Genomic DNA, 15,703 nt, shown 5'->3' on the forward strand with positions numbered 1-15,703 from the left:
TTTCGTTTTCAGTGGTCCCGATTTTGGACGGCGGCGCCGGGGGCATTGAAGGAGGGTCAGGCTTGCCCGGATGAGTTATGGCAACTGGGAGCATCCTGCTTGGGGGACTTGTGAAGGCTTTGCTGGCACCGTCACATGGGCCTCCTACAGTAAGGTTTGGGAGCGGTCGCTAGACGGGTTGGATCAAGTAAAGGGGGATTCGCTATGGGACGCTTTTCTGTGGTACACTTGTCAATTGCTGGCGAAAGGGGCGTCCCCAGCAGTGGTTGACAGGTCCATGGCGGCGATGGCGTTTTGGTTCAGGTTGCGCGAGAAGGAGGATCTTACTAAGACCTTCGTCGTCAGGCAGGCGTTAAAGGGATATCGCAGGGGCCGCAGGCTGCCTGACGCTAGGCGCCCGGTGTCGGTGCGGTTGTTGGGGGATCTGGTGGGAATGTTGCCTGAGGTTTGTTTAGACGGGTTTGAGGTCTCTCTGTTCAAAGCGGCTTTTCTCTTGGCATTTTTCGGGGCGTTCCGCATAGGGGAGTTGGTGAGCGCCAATAGGGTCGTGCCCGGGGGTCTGCAGGTTTCGGGAGTTCGTATTTTGGATGGGAAAGTGGTAGTGCACCTGGGCAAATCCAAAACGGATGTCCGCGGCGTGGGTCGGGATGTAACGCTATGGGCCTTGCCGGGCGCGGAGTACCTGGCGCGGAGGCCGGCGATAGGGGTTCTCTGTTGGTGCATGCGGATGGCTCTTCCCTTTCCCGGTTCCAATTTACAAAAGTTTTTCGGTTGGGACCAGGTAAGTTGGGGCTTCAGGCTGAGCGTTTTGGAACACACTCCTTTCGCATTGGGGCGGCCACGGAGGCCGCACGGTTGGGGCTGGGGGATGAGGTTGTAAAGCGGATAGGGAGATGGGAGTCGGTGTGATTCCGTTCCTATGTGCGATTGGGTTTTTTGGATTAAAAAAAGAAAAAAAAAGAATGAGGGCCGGGTTGGGAGTCTTCCTCTGACTTCCCTCACCGTTTGTTTCTTCTCCTCCCCAGGGCGAGTTGCATGGATTGTGGGCCATTCCTTTGTCTTCTGGGCCAAGAGGAGGGACGCAGCTCTAGCGCAGGGCCAGCAGCTGGGCTTTCCAAGGGACCAGTTGGCAGTCCGATGGTTTGGATATCGGGGATTTTGCTGGGGGGGAAGTTTGTGGGGCAATGTTTAGGATGGTTGCAGGGGGGCAAACGCCGGACCTGCTGGTCCTCCATGCGGGGGATAATGATTTGGGTATCACGCCACAACGCCAGCTGGTGAAGTGGATGAAGCAGGACATCAACAAATTGAGGGACCTGCTTCCTGGAGTTATCTTAGTTTGGTCAGAGATCGTCCCAAGGCGTCGGTAGCGACACGCGCGGGATCCGGTGGCTATCGATAAGTGCAGGAAAAAGGTGAACAGCTTGATGGCAAGCTTTGTTAGGAAGGTGGGGGGAGTGGTGGTGTGACACAGCGAGTTGGAAGGTGGGTTGCCAGGGTACTACCGCCCGGATGGTGTTCATCTCTCGGAGGTGGGTTGGGATCTGCTCAACTTGGGTTGGCAGGATGGTATACAGAAGGCGCTATTTCTTCAGGGTGGCGGAGCTCAGACAGCTTAAGGTATCAAGGTCTGAGCTTGTGGCGGGATGGGGAGCTGAAGGAAAAGAAATAGGCTCCCCAGGATGAACGTGATGGGAAACAAACAAGTTGTGGTCATCGGTGGTTGATAGGTTTCGAGTCCTGTCGGTGGCTCAGAACCTGGTGAGGTAGGGGTATCCGGGTATACCCCTGCCGTGGTTAATGGATGGTTGGCACTTTAAATTGGTGTATTGGAATAATGTTGGTGTATGATATATATATATATATATATATATATATGTTATTTATATGGGGGTCATTGCCTTTTATATGTTAACAGAAGGAATAGGATGCGAGGGCGGAGTATGGGGGGCAATGACCCATGTTTTACTTGTTAAGTTATTATCATTATTATTATTATTATTATTGTTATTTTTATTATTATTATTTGGTTAATAAAGCTGTGGACAAATTTTCCCTAGTGTCTGTGCGTTATTGGGTTAGGATATGGGGTTGGCGGTCCTGGATTCCGACTGCCCAAATGGCTACTATACACCTGTCATGCATCACAGTATAAACACAATAACGACTATGCATCTCCTAATATAACGTACTCAACTAAGAAATACCAGAAAAGAGCAATTGTCACTTACAACCAATGGTAACTCCTGTCCCCTACATAAAAATGAAATGACTTACCTGTGTAGAGTAAGAAAAGTGCAGGAACAATATTGATAATTCCCATTTCGATGTGGCATCCACGTTACACCGGGTGTGTGTGTCTCAAGGTGAAGCTGCTTTGTTTTTACCCATTGTATGAGCTTCACAGGTTTAGGAATGTTTACAAAGCACATTTACAAAGCCAGTGATTACTGTTGGTGCTCTAAACACGTTAAGGAAGTATCACTGTAAAAATTACTTCACACAAGGAAAGGCTGTCTCTTTAACAGAGATACCACAGACAGTGGACATCCTGAACTCTGTCACGTTGGGTTTTATGAAACCATTTTTTGGAACAGAAAGCATTTAATGTTTCTCCAACATTTTAATATCTGAATAGTTTGCTCAAACACTCCTGGGCAAAAGAGAAAAAAGAATCTACAACTAGACTGTACTTTTACCCAGATAAAATAAGAACCATTACGGAAGCAGAAGAACAAAATGAAAGAAATATCAAATTCCCGCACCTGGATAGTATTTCCCAATCTGCAAATAAAATAAAGCCATGTAATATATCCCCAAAACAAAACCAAACATACTATACACATGGAAGACCCATAACAGACAGATATCGAAATACTGTGTGATCGTTTTCTAACAAATGGTTCTCAAACATTAACCCCTTAAGGACCAAACTTCTGGAATAAAAGGGAATCTTGACATGTCACACATGTCATGTGTCCTTAAGGGGTTAAACAACAGCGACTTGTAGTAAAATATTGTCATAAACATAAAATAAAATTAAATTAAAAAAAAATATTTCGTGTATTGCCTTAAAACAAAGGATAGTTGTTCATCACAGAACCGTTTGAGCCCTCCATAGAATATACCGTATATACTCGAGTATAAGCCGACCCGAATATAAGCCGAGGCCCCTGATTTTACCCCAAAAAACTGGGAAAACGTATTGACTCGAGTATAAGACTAGGGTGGGAAATGCAGCAGCTACTGGTAAATTTCTAAATAAAATTAGATCCCCCAAAACTTATATTAATTGAATATTTATTTACAGTGTGTGTATATAATGAATGCAGTGTGTGTGTGTATGAATGCAGTGTGTGTATGAGTGCAGTGTGTGTATGAATGCAGTGTGTGTGTATGAATGCAGTGTGTGCGTATGAATGCAGTGTGTGTATGAATGCAGTGTATGTGTATGAGTGCAGTGTGTGTGTATGAATGCAGTGTTTATGAATGCAGTGTGTATGAATGCAGTGTGTGTGTATGAGTGCAGTGTGTGTGTATGAGTGCAATGTGTGTATGAATGCAGTGTGTGAGTATGAGTGCAGTGTGTGTATAAGTACAGTGTGTGTATATGAGTGCAGTGTGTGTATGAGTGCAGTGTGTGTGAATGCAGTGTGTATGAGTGCAGTGTGTGTATGAATGCAGTGTGTGTGTATGAGTGCAGTGTGTGTATATGAGTGCAGTGTGTGTATGAGTGCAGTGTGTGTGAATGCAGTGTGTATGAGTGCAGTGTGTATGAGTGCAGTGTGTGTATGAATGCAGTGTGTATGAGTGCAGTGTGTGTATATATGAATGCAGTGTGAGTGTGTGTGATGCAGTGTGTGTGTGTGTGTTGCAGAGCCTTGGTGGGGGGTGGGCATTTTTATTATTTTTTTTAAATTATTTTAATATTTTTGTATTATTATTATTTTTAGAATATTATTTTATTTTATTATTTATATATATTTTTTCCCTCCCCCCCTCCCTGCTTGATACATTGCAGGGAGTGGGGCTCTCACTCCCTGGTGGTCCAGTGGCATTGGCAGTTCAGTGGAGGGGGGCTGGCAGGAAGCACTTACCTCTCCTGCAGTTCCTGTCAGCTCCCTTCTCCTCCGCGCCGGTCCGGTCAGCTACCCTGTCAGCTCACAATGTAAGTCTCCCAAGAGCTGCACTATGACACCACGGCTCTCGCGAGACTTACACTGGGAGCTGACAGAGGTGCTGAACGGACCGGCGCGGAGGAGAAGGGAGCTGACAGGAGCTGCAGGAGAGGTAAGTAAACGCTTCCTGCCAGCCCCCCTCCTACACAGCCCCATTGTCATAATATAAATTGCCATAATACAGACAGTGACTCGAGTATAAGTCGAGTTGGGGTTTTTCAGCACAAAAAATGTGCCGAAAAACTCGACTTATATTCGATTATATACGGTACATGAAAATAAAAAATTGCTGTCTAGTTAAAACTTTTATAGTTAAAAGAATGACAGTTGTATAGAACGTACTTACACCAATCTGTAATAGCCTAATTCAATATGTATAATATATACACTTCCACTGAAAGTTGGACTAAGAAAAAAACATGCACTTAATAAAAGTGTTGTGGACATTTTAAACTGCATTGTATTTTATTAAAGGTATTTCGGTCACTTCCTCACTGTGAGTGGCCATTTTACTTTAAAATATATATATTCTATTTTTTATTTTATTTTAGCCTATTTTACCTGGCTTCTGAGTTTTATCCTGTTCCAGTGAGGCATTACTCCAAAGAATCCTAGGTGGGGATTATACCACTCAAGCCCTATACACTGAGCAGTCCGCCTGCTCGTGTAAATGTGAGTAGCCACTTTATATTTTATTTTCTGCTTTACTGATTTTAAATAGAGAACACTATTGCTGTTCCTTTTTTTTTCATATGACCTTCCCTCAGACAAGACATCACCTTTCGTATCCTATAAGTGGGGATTATACCACTGCACGCACTTTATACTAGAGCTAGTCCATTAGCTCTATAAAACGTGAGTAGGATCATATCAGACTTTTCCTAGAATAACACCTGATTGTTGAATATACTGCACCATTAGTTGTCTCTTTTATTTCCGCATACATTTTCATTGGCTTTTACATACAGTCCCCCAAAAACACATTCTTGAACTCTCTACTACTGGACTTTTAATCACTTAGACTATGCTATTATTATTTTTATCTGCTTTGCTCTTTATTACTGGCACATCTTATCTACTACCCTCAGTCCTTATCTTCCATTAGAATTAAATTTACCAATAAAAATAGCCACACGAGGGAGCTGTGGTACCACATCCAGTTCCGACCTTCCTGTAAAATTCAATTTACTTATAAAAAGAGCCACATGAGGGAGCTGTGGTACCACATCCAGTCCTCATCCGCCTTTAGAATTCAATTTACTAAAATGTACTCATAAAAAGAGCCACACGAGGTCGCTGTGGTAGAGTGTTCTGTCAACCTTCACACGTGAAATGCCATGTAGTTTTGACCGTGAATACAGAACACAATGCTTAATAAAACAGAAAAACAAAATAACTTAAAGGGACACTATATTTACCAGAACAACTATAGCTTAATGTACAGTATACAGCTTAATGTATAGTATACAGCTTAATGTACAATATACATCTTAATGTACAGTATCCAGCTTAATGTATAGTATACAGCTTAATGTACGATATACAGCTTAATGTACAGTATCCAGCTTAATGTATAGTATACCGCTTAATGTATAGTATACATCTTAATGTACAGTATCCAGCTTAATGTACAGTATACAGCTTAATGTACGGTATACAGCTTAATGTATAATATACAGCTTAATGTACGGTATACAGCTTAATGTATAATATACAGCTTAATGTACGGTATATAGCGTAATGTATAATATACAGCTTAAGGTACGGTATATAGCTTAATGTATAGCATACAGCTTAATGTACAGTATACAGCTTAATGTGTAATATACAGCTTAATGTACAGTATACAGCTTAATGTGTAATATACAGCTTAATGTATAGTATACAGCTTAATGTACGGTATACAGCTTCATGTATAGTATACAGTTTAACCCCTTAAGGACGGAGGACGGTTCAGGACCGCCATCGGCATTTTTCCATTGCCGACCGCTGACGGTCCTGAACCGTCCTAACTTTATCGGCGTTGCTCCCGTTGTGGGGAGACTGCCTGCAGCCCAGACAGTCTCCCCATGGCAGATTAGGACCCCTGGGGCCATGTGATCGCTCAACAGGGCGACCACATGGTCACAATAGGTGTCCATGTGTCTGCCTGCAGGGGGACTGTCTGTGCTGACAGGCAGTCTCCCTGCAACTGTAAAATCATAAAAAAAAATAAAGTTAAAGTTAATAAAAAAATAATAATTATATATGTGTATATATATATAAATGATATATTGACATATATTATACCTATATAATATATGTCTATATATCATATATATATATATATAATGTCATACTAAGTGTATTTTTATATTAATATGTACATATATTAATATAAAAATACACTTATAATTAAATTACACACGTATATATATATATATATAATATATATAATAACTATATATATTGTATATATATATATTATTATAAAATACAAATAAGTAATTTAAATTAAATTAAACATGCAAAAATATTCAAGGATATAATCTTTCAATGTAGGGTAATAACTGCTTGATTCAAGGATAAATCTGACTGCCATTCTGGGGTCAAGAAGGAATTTTTTGTCCTAGCTTGTTGCAAAATTGTGCTTCAAACTGGGTTTTTTTCTTTTTTTTTTTTTTTTTTTTTTTTTTTTTTTCTTTTCTTTTGGATCAACAGCAAAAAACAGGTGTGAGGAAGGCTGAACTTGATGGACGCAAGTCTCTTTTCAGCTATCTAACTATGTAACTATGTAACTATGTAAAAATAATAATAAAAATTAAAAAATATATATATATCTATACGAAATTTTATTCTAACTGTATTTTGATATTAATATATATATATTTATATCAAAATACACTTAGAATGAAATTGTATATATATCTTATTAAATTGTATATATATATATTGTATATATAAATAAATAAAAATAATACGAACTATTCATATGTCCATATACAAAATTACATAAATAATTATATAAATATACACATAGACTTCAAATATATAAATATGCATATATATTTAAATTCTACGTGCGTATTTATGTAATATTTTTACATAATTAAGTTATTTTATTGATTGCAATTTAAGGGACCTGCCTGCCAACCCAGGCCGAAAGTCCAGAGAATTTAATTTGCTATCACTGTATTTTACCCTGTAACATTCTACGACACCCTAAAACCTGTACATGGGGGGTACTGTTGTACTCGGGAGACTTCGCTGAACACAAATATTAGTGATTCAAAACAGTAAAACATATCACAGCGATGATATTGTCAGTGAAAGTGACTTTTTTTGCATTTTTCACACACAAACAGCACTTTTACTGATGATATAATTGTTGTAATACATTTTCCAGTTTTGAAACACTAATATTTGTGTTCAGCAAAGTCTCCTGAGTATAACAGTACCCCCCATGTACAGGTTTTATAGCGTTTTTGAAAGTTACAGGGTCAAATATATGGGTCAAATATTTTTACATTGAAAATGGCCAGGTTGGTTACGTTGCCGTTGAGAGCGTATGGTAGCCCAGGAATGAGAATTACCCCCATGATGGCATACCATTTGCAAAAGAAGACAACCCAAGGTATTGCAAATGGGGTATGTCCAGTCTTTTTTAGTAACCACTTAGTCACAAACACTGGCCAAAATTAGCGTTCAATTTAGTTTTTTACTTTTTTCACACACAAACAAATATGAACGCTAACTTTGGCCAGTGTTTGCGACTAAGTGGCTACTAAAAAAGTCTGGACATACCCCATATTGAATACCCTGGGTTGTCTACTTTAAAAAAAATATGTACATGTGGGGTGTTATTCAGAGATTTATGACAGATAATAGTGTTACAATGTCACTATTGATACATTTTAAAAATGTATGTTTTGAAACCGCAATATCCTACTTGTACTTATAGCCCTATAACATGCAAAAAATAGCAAAAAGCATGTAAACACTGGGTATTTTTAAACTCAGGACAACATTTTGAATCTATTTAGCAGTTTTTTTCATTCGCTTTTGTAGATGAGTAAAAGATTTTTCACATAAAAGTCAAAAAACATGTATTTTTTTCAATTTTTCATCATATTTTTTCATTTTTTAAAAATTAAATTACATGAGATTATATAAATGATGGTATGTAAAGAAAGCCCCTTTTGTCCTGAAAAAAACAATATATAATTTGTATGGGAACAGTAAATGAGAGAGCGGAAAATTACAGCTAAACACAAACACCACAAAAGTGTAAAAAGATGCCTGGTCGCAAATGTACATCGCAAAAACAGTCCAGTCCTTAAGGGGTTAATGTACGATATACAGCTTAGTGTATAGTATACAGCTTAATGTACGGTATCCAGCGTAATGTACAATATACAGCTTAATGTATAGTATACAGCTTAATGTACGGTATACAGCTTAATGTATAATATACAGCTTAATGTACGGTATACAACTTAATGTATAATATACAGCTTAATGTACGGTATACAGCTTAATGTATAATACACAGCTTAATGTACAGTATACAACTTAATGTACAGTATACAGCTTAATGTATAGTATATATCTTAATGTATAGCATACAGCTTAATGTACAGTATACAGCTTAATGTATAATATACAGCTTAATGTACAGTATACAGCTTAATGTATAATACACAGCTTAATGTACAGTATACAACTTAATGTACAGTATACAGCTTAATGTATAGTATATATCTTAATGTATAGCATACAGCTTAATGTACAGTATACAGCTTAATGTATAATATACAGCTTAATGTACAGTATACAGCTTAATGTATAATATACAGCTTAATGTACGGTATACAGCTTAATGTACAGTATACAGCTTAATGTATAATATACAGCTTAATGTACAGTATACAGCTTAATGTATAGTATACAGCTTAATGTACGGTATACAGCTTAATGTACGATATACAGCTTAATGTACAGTATACAGCTTAATGTAATTGTTCTGGTGAGTATAATCATTGACTTGAGGTATTTTCATGCAGAGAAAAGGCAGTGTTTACATTGCCCCTAGGGACACCTCCAAGTGGCCGCTCCTCAGATGGCCACTGGAGGTGCTTCCTGGCTCAGTGCTGCACTGTAGGCAGCACTGCCATTCAGCGTCCCCACGCTCTGCATGGAGACACTGAATTTTCCTCATAGAGATGCATTGATTCAATGCATCTCTATGAGGAAGTACTGATTGGCCAATATGGCATTTGGCCCACCCCCCTTGCTGCTTTTAGCCAATCCAGTGCTTTCCACAATGGAGGCAGGCACAAGGAGGCAGGGCCAGCACGCTGGAAATACGGTTATGTTTTAACACTTTCTAAGGGGGCTAAGGGAGGGGGGAAAGCCACCTAGATGGGGGGTTTAGCACTATAGGGTCAGGAATATATGTTTGTGTTCCTCTAACTTATAAAGAAAAACAGCTTCCCAGGGTAGCCTTCCCAGATGGATACCACACAAGATAGTATAACATATATATAATAATATCATATATAGTGCCCTTTTGTAATAAGTAAGCTGAATAAATTGATGAATCACAAGTTATATTCTATTGAAGATCCTTCATCATTGCAGCAGCAATGTACCTCCCATGTTCCATCCTTGTATCAGTACTTAGTCATATATGGTCTTACGTGTCGTTTTAAGCATTAAGCATTTCCTGAGTCCAAGTTAGCCAATTTTAATATAGGCTATTTAATATGACACCTATAAGCTTGAACCTTGGAATCAAAGTGAATTATTTCACAGGCTTTGTGCCAGTTTATTCCAAGTGTTCGTAGCAGTCATCGCCAAGTCAGGGGCACCTTAATCCAAATAGAAGATTGCAGAAAACAGCTGCTGGATGACCCCCCGCTCTCCCCCCATCTGACAAATCATAAACTCTCAGACTGGAAATAGCCCATTTTATTATACCTAACATCTTACAACTTACATCTTGGGACCTTTTACTTTATATTCACATTATAAAAAACTAGCACATATTTTTACAATAGTTACAAAAGAACTTTGGACCATCATAAAAGTGTATATTTAGAATTATATATAACCAGTTTAAATAATAATAATAATAGCAAAGTATTTAACCAGGAAAGGTACATTCAGATTACTCTGGGTTCCAATACATCCTGGGGATGTTACTATTACCCAACATCCTATCATCCACCTTCGGTCGGACTGAGGTAGGAACCGCCATCACCCTGTGTGGTCTGCTAAGCAGGGCATAGTTGCGGCAATGTCTGGTTTGAATTTTGACTACATTGACATTCTCATATGTACTAAAGCCGAATGCATTCGGTCCAACCAATTCTGTAACATGGGTTTCAAAGTCATTCGCTACTCCACAGGAATCACAAATTATCATTCACAGAGAGGGAACACATTTCTATTGAGGCCTTTCGAATGGCTGTATGTGATCTGGACACATGTGTTTCTATAAGCTTCTACCTGCAGGTGTGTTCAAAGCACTGCCTACAAACAAAGAAGGTGATGATTTCTGTTGCAAGCGTACAATGAATGTTGAAAACAGATGTATTTGTTGCACGGGTCCAGGCTGCCTAAGTCACATTTGCCGGAGGTGTAACTAGACCACGACACACACATTTCTCTGTGTCTTTTAAAAGCTGTGGATAGTCAATACAATGTTAAACAAATATCTGCACACCAGTCAAGCCATAAGACTTGCTTTTACAACAGAAATCACTTTTTTGTTATTTGCCCCTTAAAGGGAAAGACTAAGTATTTCACATAATACTGTGATTTGTTTTGCTTTGGAACACTGGATTTTCCTTATTTACCTTGACCTCCTTAAAAAAAACCTCATAATAATCAATTTAACATTGAACTCAACTGCAAAAAAAAGCCTTATGTGGTATATAACACTTTATCACAGAACTCCACGAAACCAAGTAATGTGTAAAGTATGAGTATGTCACAGAGCTCCACAACAATACAACTCCCAGTAATGCGCCTATTAGTGTATCACAGAGCTCCCCAACTATAAAACACAGAGTAATGTGCATTTTGTATGACAGAGCTTCCCTCTCTGATGTGTCTCATTCTCCATATAGCATGGCCAAGCCAAGGACCGCATTGGAGGAGCTCTTATATCCTCTACCTAGAGATTACAGAAGTTCCCGGTCTGTGGCCCAGCCACGCTACATGCTGTGACGGGAGGAGGGGAGCACTGCGCAGTGAGCTCCATTGCTGCCGGCGAGCCAGATCGTGTCTGAACTGGATTATGATGTAATTTGCTAAATCTTGAACACAAATGTAAAAGAAAATGGAGAATTTCATGGATAATAAATGGTTAATGCAAGTTATAAGTGATTTTCATTGTTTTATTCAATGTCAAGTTTTGCTTTTAAAAAAAAAAAAAAACTTTTTTAATCTGTGTATAAATATATTCTAAACCTGGGTCAGAACTAAACTACAGAATAGAACAATTGTCCATGACGTGCCGGTCAGGCTCAGGCCCTCATTAATTTCATCTTTAATCCATGATACATAGGCCGGTACTAAGGTGTACACCCCGGGGCGATTAGGTAAAGCGCATCCTTCCCTCCAGCTGACAATCCCAGCCTGGATCCACATACCATCCTTCTTACATACCAAGGGTCCCCCAGAGTCTCCCTGGAAGATAAATATCCATGGATGAGGAGATAATAACAGCAAATCACTGTGAGTAATAAACCATAGACAAACACAGCTTACTGAGCCAGTATAATATAATAAGATGTTGTATATACAGAACGCATGGATAAAACATAATATATGGACTCCTTTGTTATGTACCATCTCTGTTCCAGAATATCATTGATATATCACTCCTGGAATACACATCCACATTCAAAACTCACTAAGCTCTTTATTAGATTAACTCATCATCTTTATAGGTTTTAGCTTCAGTGCTAAATGTATCCTCAGAGCTAAGAGTTGGTTCCAGGACATGTGAGTCCTTGTTCTATTGTCCTCCTTAAAGGGACTCTAAAGGCACTCAGACCACTTCAGCTCTTTGAAGCCTGAATCAGTGCTAAGGGCCATTGGTGCTGGAATCAGGTACGTGACAGTAAGAGTTTTTAACCCCTGGTTTTTAACCCCTTATGCACCACAGAGGGAGGGGGGGGATTGGCTGGGGGGATGTGAGGGAGAGGCTACTATAGGGAGCTGTAGTGCCAAGAAAACAACTTTGGTTTCCTGACTATACTTTGACCCTCTGCATGTAAATATATTTCAGGCGATCTGGTGTCTGCTAAAGAAAAGAAATGTGTCATCTCCAAATGGGTATTAAATCAGCTTCAATATATCTAGTCTAACTTGGATATTATTTCTAAAATCGGTAATCATCATGACATTTGTCTTATAATCCTTCTTATGAATCTTGTATTAGTTTAATAGATCCCGTGATTATTAGCCCAGTATCAATAAATCACTTCTGGGATGATAAACAGTTAAGTCATTTAATTGGTGAAATCTATTGACCCACCTGGCAGGAGTCCTTTCCTCCCTCCTTGTATCCAGCACATATCTTCTCTTCCTGGACGATGGTTTCAGACCAACTGAGTGAAGATCCAATGTGGTACATCTCATCACAACTACTATGGTCTATCAGTGGTATTTCCACGTTTTGGAGTGTTTTAGGAAGTGAGAGAACGACTGAAGATTGAACGAAACAATAAAGATATTACATGATTCTTGTGCTTAAAGCCACGTGCCATCAAGACAACTCACATCAGTCCACCCAGAAGAAAAATAACGTATTTTACAGTTTACACTTCTGTAGCCCCCGAAGAGAGGCCAGGACCTTTTAGAATACAGTGGAAAGATGTAATGTGTGATGAGTTCATGAATTCTCTCTATTATTTTTTATTTTTACTCCATCCGGTAATGTTTTCATGTTATTTAATGAGTTAAAAAAATGATTAAAAAAGAGTATGAATATTAAATATAATCTTACAACATGTAAAAAAGTTCGGTCCAGAAAATAATTAAATCCAAAATAAAAAAAAATATAAATAGATCCAACACTTCTGGATTGTTAAACTGCCGAGCAAAGAACAGGAGTGTCATCTGGACACGTGGTTCTTGCAGAGCAATTGGCTGGAGTATGTGGTCTGCCATATGCTGCCTTGTTACTGACTGGCTGAATCTCTACCTCTTAGTAAATTGTCTTCTAAAGAACGAAGTTCTAAACAAACTTGGAAAATTGTATGCAAGGAGGAGAACCTAGTTAAATAGATCCAAGTTAATCCTTCGAATACAGCGAAAAAAACTATGATCAGAAGTTAGATATTCAGGTTCTTTACTATAATTACTCACCACCATAGTTCACATCACCCCAGCCGGTTACCCAGCATTCCAAGCCAGATGGGAAGTTGTCGAATGATCCTGGTAGACATATTGGCAGGATGTAGTTGTTATAACTAACTGGGTTGGACAACTTCACCAGGGCAATGTCCCCTCTGCTTCCTGTTGAGGTGAACAGTTCGTTTAATATGATTTTCTCCACCGTGGCCGATTGCTTGTGTGGACTGTTCCCAGAGAGTTGGTACATTCCCAAGTAAACAACAAAGTCCTTTGGGTTAGAATAGCTTTAGGAAGAGAAAATAGGTTATTTCAGAAGATTTTTTATATAATTCCTTATTTATTGAATTTTAATTACTATTTTTTCGACGATGAACACAGAAAGTATCTGATGCCACAAAAGGAGAAATAAACTTGTAGCATGTCTGGGGCAGTTTATTTAATGTTTTACTCTCATCTTGAACATTAATTCACATTGGATAAAACATTTCCAATCTTTATTGCAGAAATTCCTTATATAGTCGCTAATTTCATGTTTATAATTATATTATAATTTGTTCACCATACAAACTGTCTGCACCTCATGCTGATAATTTTTATATCCGTTCGCTATTTGGTTTCTAATACAAACTGAATACAAGATTTTAAAATAACATTGGTTTCCTGGGTATAATGGTGTTTACATACTGCACTTCCTACTCCATGCCCAATGGAATGATGGGAACTAATACACTCAACTTTGGAGACTGAATGATGCTATTGGCTGCTGGATGTTGGTTGTTTAGCTTTGAATAGTTCCAGAACACACGGTGAAGAAAGGTTTTGTCAAACTGTGACCATAGCTGTGGTAAGATATTTGGGAGACCCACCTTTGAAAGCAATGAGCAGCGCTGAGAACCCACTGGTTGGAGATCAGGGACCCACCACAAATATGTGATCCATAGAGCTGTATACTAATCTGCCAGGGCCACTCTCCATCCACAGCATCGGTACCTCCCACTATGCGACTGGAGACCACCGGAGAACCACACTTGCCAAGTGGTGACTGGGTTGTGGTGAAGGGAGTGGTCTGATGAATCACTGCGGTGAAATTGAGATAGCCAAGTAAGGAGATGTACTTCAGACATGCGTGAAATATGAGCTTATAGGATATAGCTACATTTTTTTTTCATGGCCGGACTGTTTTGGCCATGTTGCACGTTAAGGACCAGAGCTGTTTTAACACTTTTGTGGTGTTTGTGTTTAGCTGTAATTTTCTTCTCTCTCAATTACTGTTCCCATAAAAATTTTATATATTTTTTTTCAGGACAGGAAGGGCTTTCTTTACATACCATTATTTGTATCATGTAATATAATTTATAATGTTTTTTTACTTTTCCTTACCTACAAAAGCTAATGAAAAAAAACAGCTAAATAGATTCAAAATGTTGTCCTGAGTTTAAAAACACCCAGTGTTTACCAGCTTTTTTGCAAGTTATAGGGCTATAAGTACAAGTAGGACATTGCTGTTTTAAAATATATATTTTTAAAATGTATCAATAGTGACATTGTAACACTGTTATCTGTCATAAATCTCTGATTCACTCCTCACATGTACCTATTTTTTTAAAGTAGACAACCCAGGGTATTCAATATGGCGTATGTCCAGTCATTTTTAGTAGCCACTTAGTCACAAACACTGGCCAAAGTTAGCATTTATATTTGTTTGTGTGTTAAAAAAAACCAATTATGAACGCTAACTTTGGCCATTGTTTGTGACTAAGTGGCTACTAAAAAATACTGAACATACCCCATTTGCAATACCCTGGGTTGTCTTCTTTTGCAAATGGTATGCCATCATGGGGGTAATTCTCATTCCTGGGCTACCACACGGTCCCAAAAGTAACATTACTAATCTGGCAATTTTCAATGTAAAAGAAGGTGACCCTTTTATTTGACCCTGTAACTTTCAAAAACACTATAAAAACTGTACATGGGGGGTACTGTTTTACTCTGGAGACTTCGCTGAACACAAATATTAATGTTTGCAAATAGTAAAACGTAACACAACAATTATATCATCAGTGAAAGTGCCGTTTGTGTGTGAAAAATGCAAAAAGCGTCACTTTCACTGACAATATCATCGCTGTGATATGTTTTGCTGCTTTGAAACACTAATATTTGTACCCCCCATGTACAGG

At 38.7% G+C, this 15,703-nt stretch overlaps 2 protein-coding genes across 2 annotated transcripts in view; both read right to left on the reverse strand.

Moving 5' to 3' along the window:
* Positions 1 to 2,480, reverse strand: part of LOC134572068 (transmembrane protease serine 9-like) — a 51,809-nt gene extending 49,329 nt beyond the window's left edge. The window contains exon 1 of the mRNA XM_063430869.1: positions 2,278 to 2,480. Within this exon, the coding sequence (XP_063286939.1) occupies positions 2,278 to 2,323 (46 nt within the window). The 5' untranslated portion in view covers positions 2,324 to 2,480. The remainder of the gene's footprint in view (positions 1 to 2,277) is intronic.
* The window catches only part of LOC134572067 (uncharacterized), a 333,780-nt gene that overhangs the window by 283,763 nt on the left and 34,314 nt on the right, over positions 1 to 15,703 (reverse strand). The window contains exons 10-12 of the mRNA XM_063430868.1: positions 14,393 to 14,603; positions 13,539 to 13,810; positions 12,706 to 12,875 (exon numbers count right to left, since the gene is read on the reverse strand). Of these exons, the coding sequence (XP_063286938.1) occupies positions 12,706 to 12,875; positions 13,539 to 13,810; positions 14,393 to 14,603 (653 nt within the window). The remainder of the gene's footprint in view (positions 1 to 12,705; positions 12,876 to 13,538; positions 13,811 to 14,392; positions 14,604 to 15,703) is intronic.

The sequence above is a fragment of the Pelobates fuscus genome, chromosome 8, assembly GCF_036172605.1.
Source record: "Pelobates fuscus isolate aPelFus1 chromosome 8, aPelFus1.pri, whole genome shotgun sequence".
Classification (NCBI taxonomy): domain Eukaryota; kingdom Metazoa; phylum Chordata; class Amphibia; order Anura; family Pelobatidae; genus Pelobates; species Pelobates fuscus.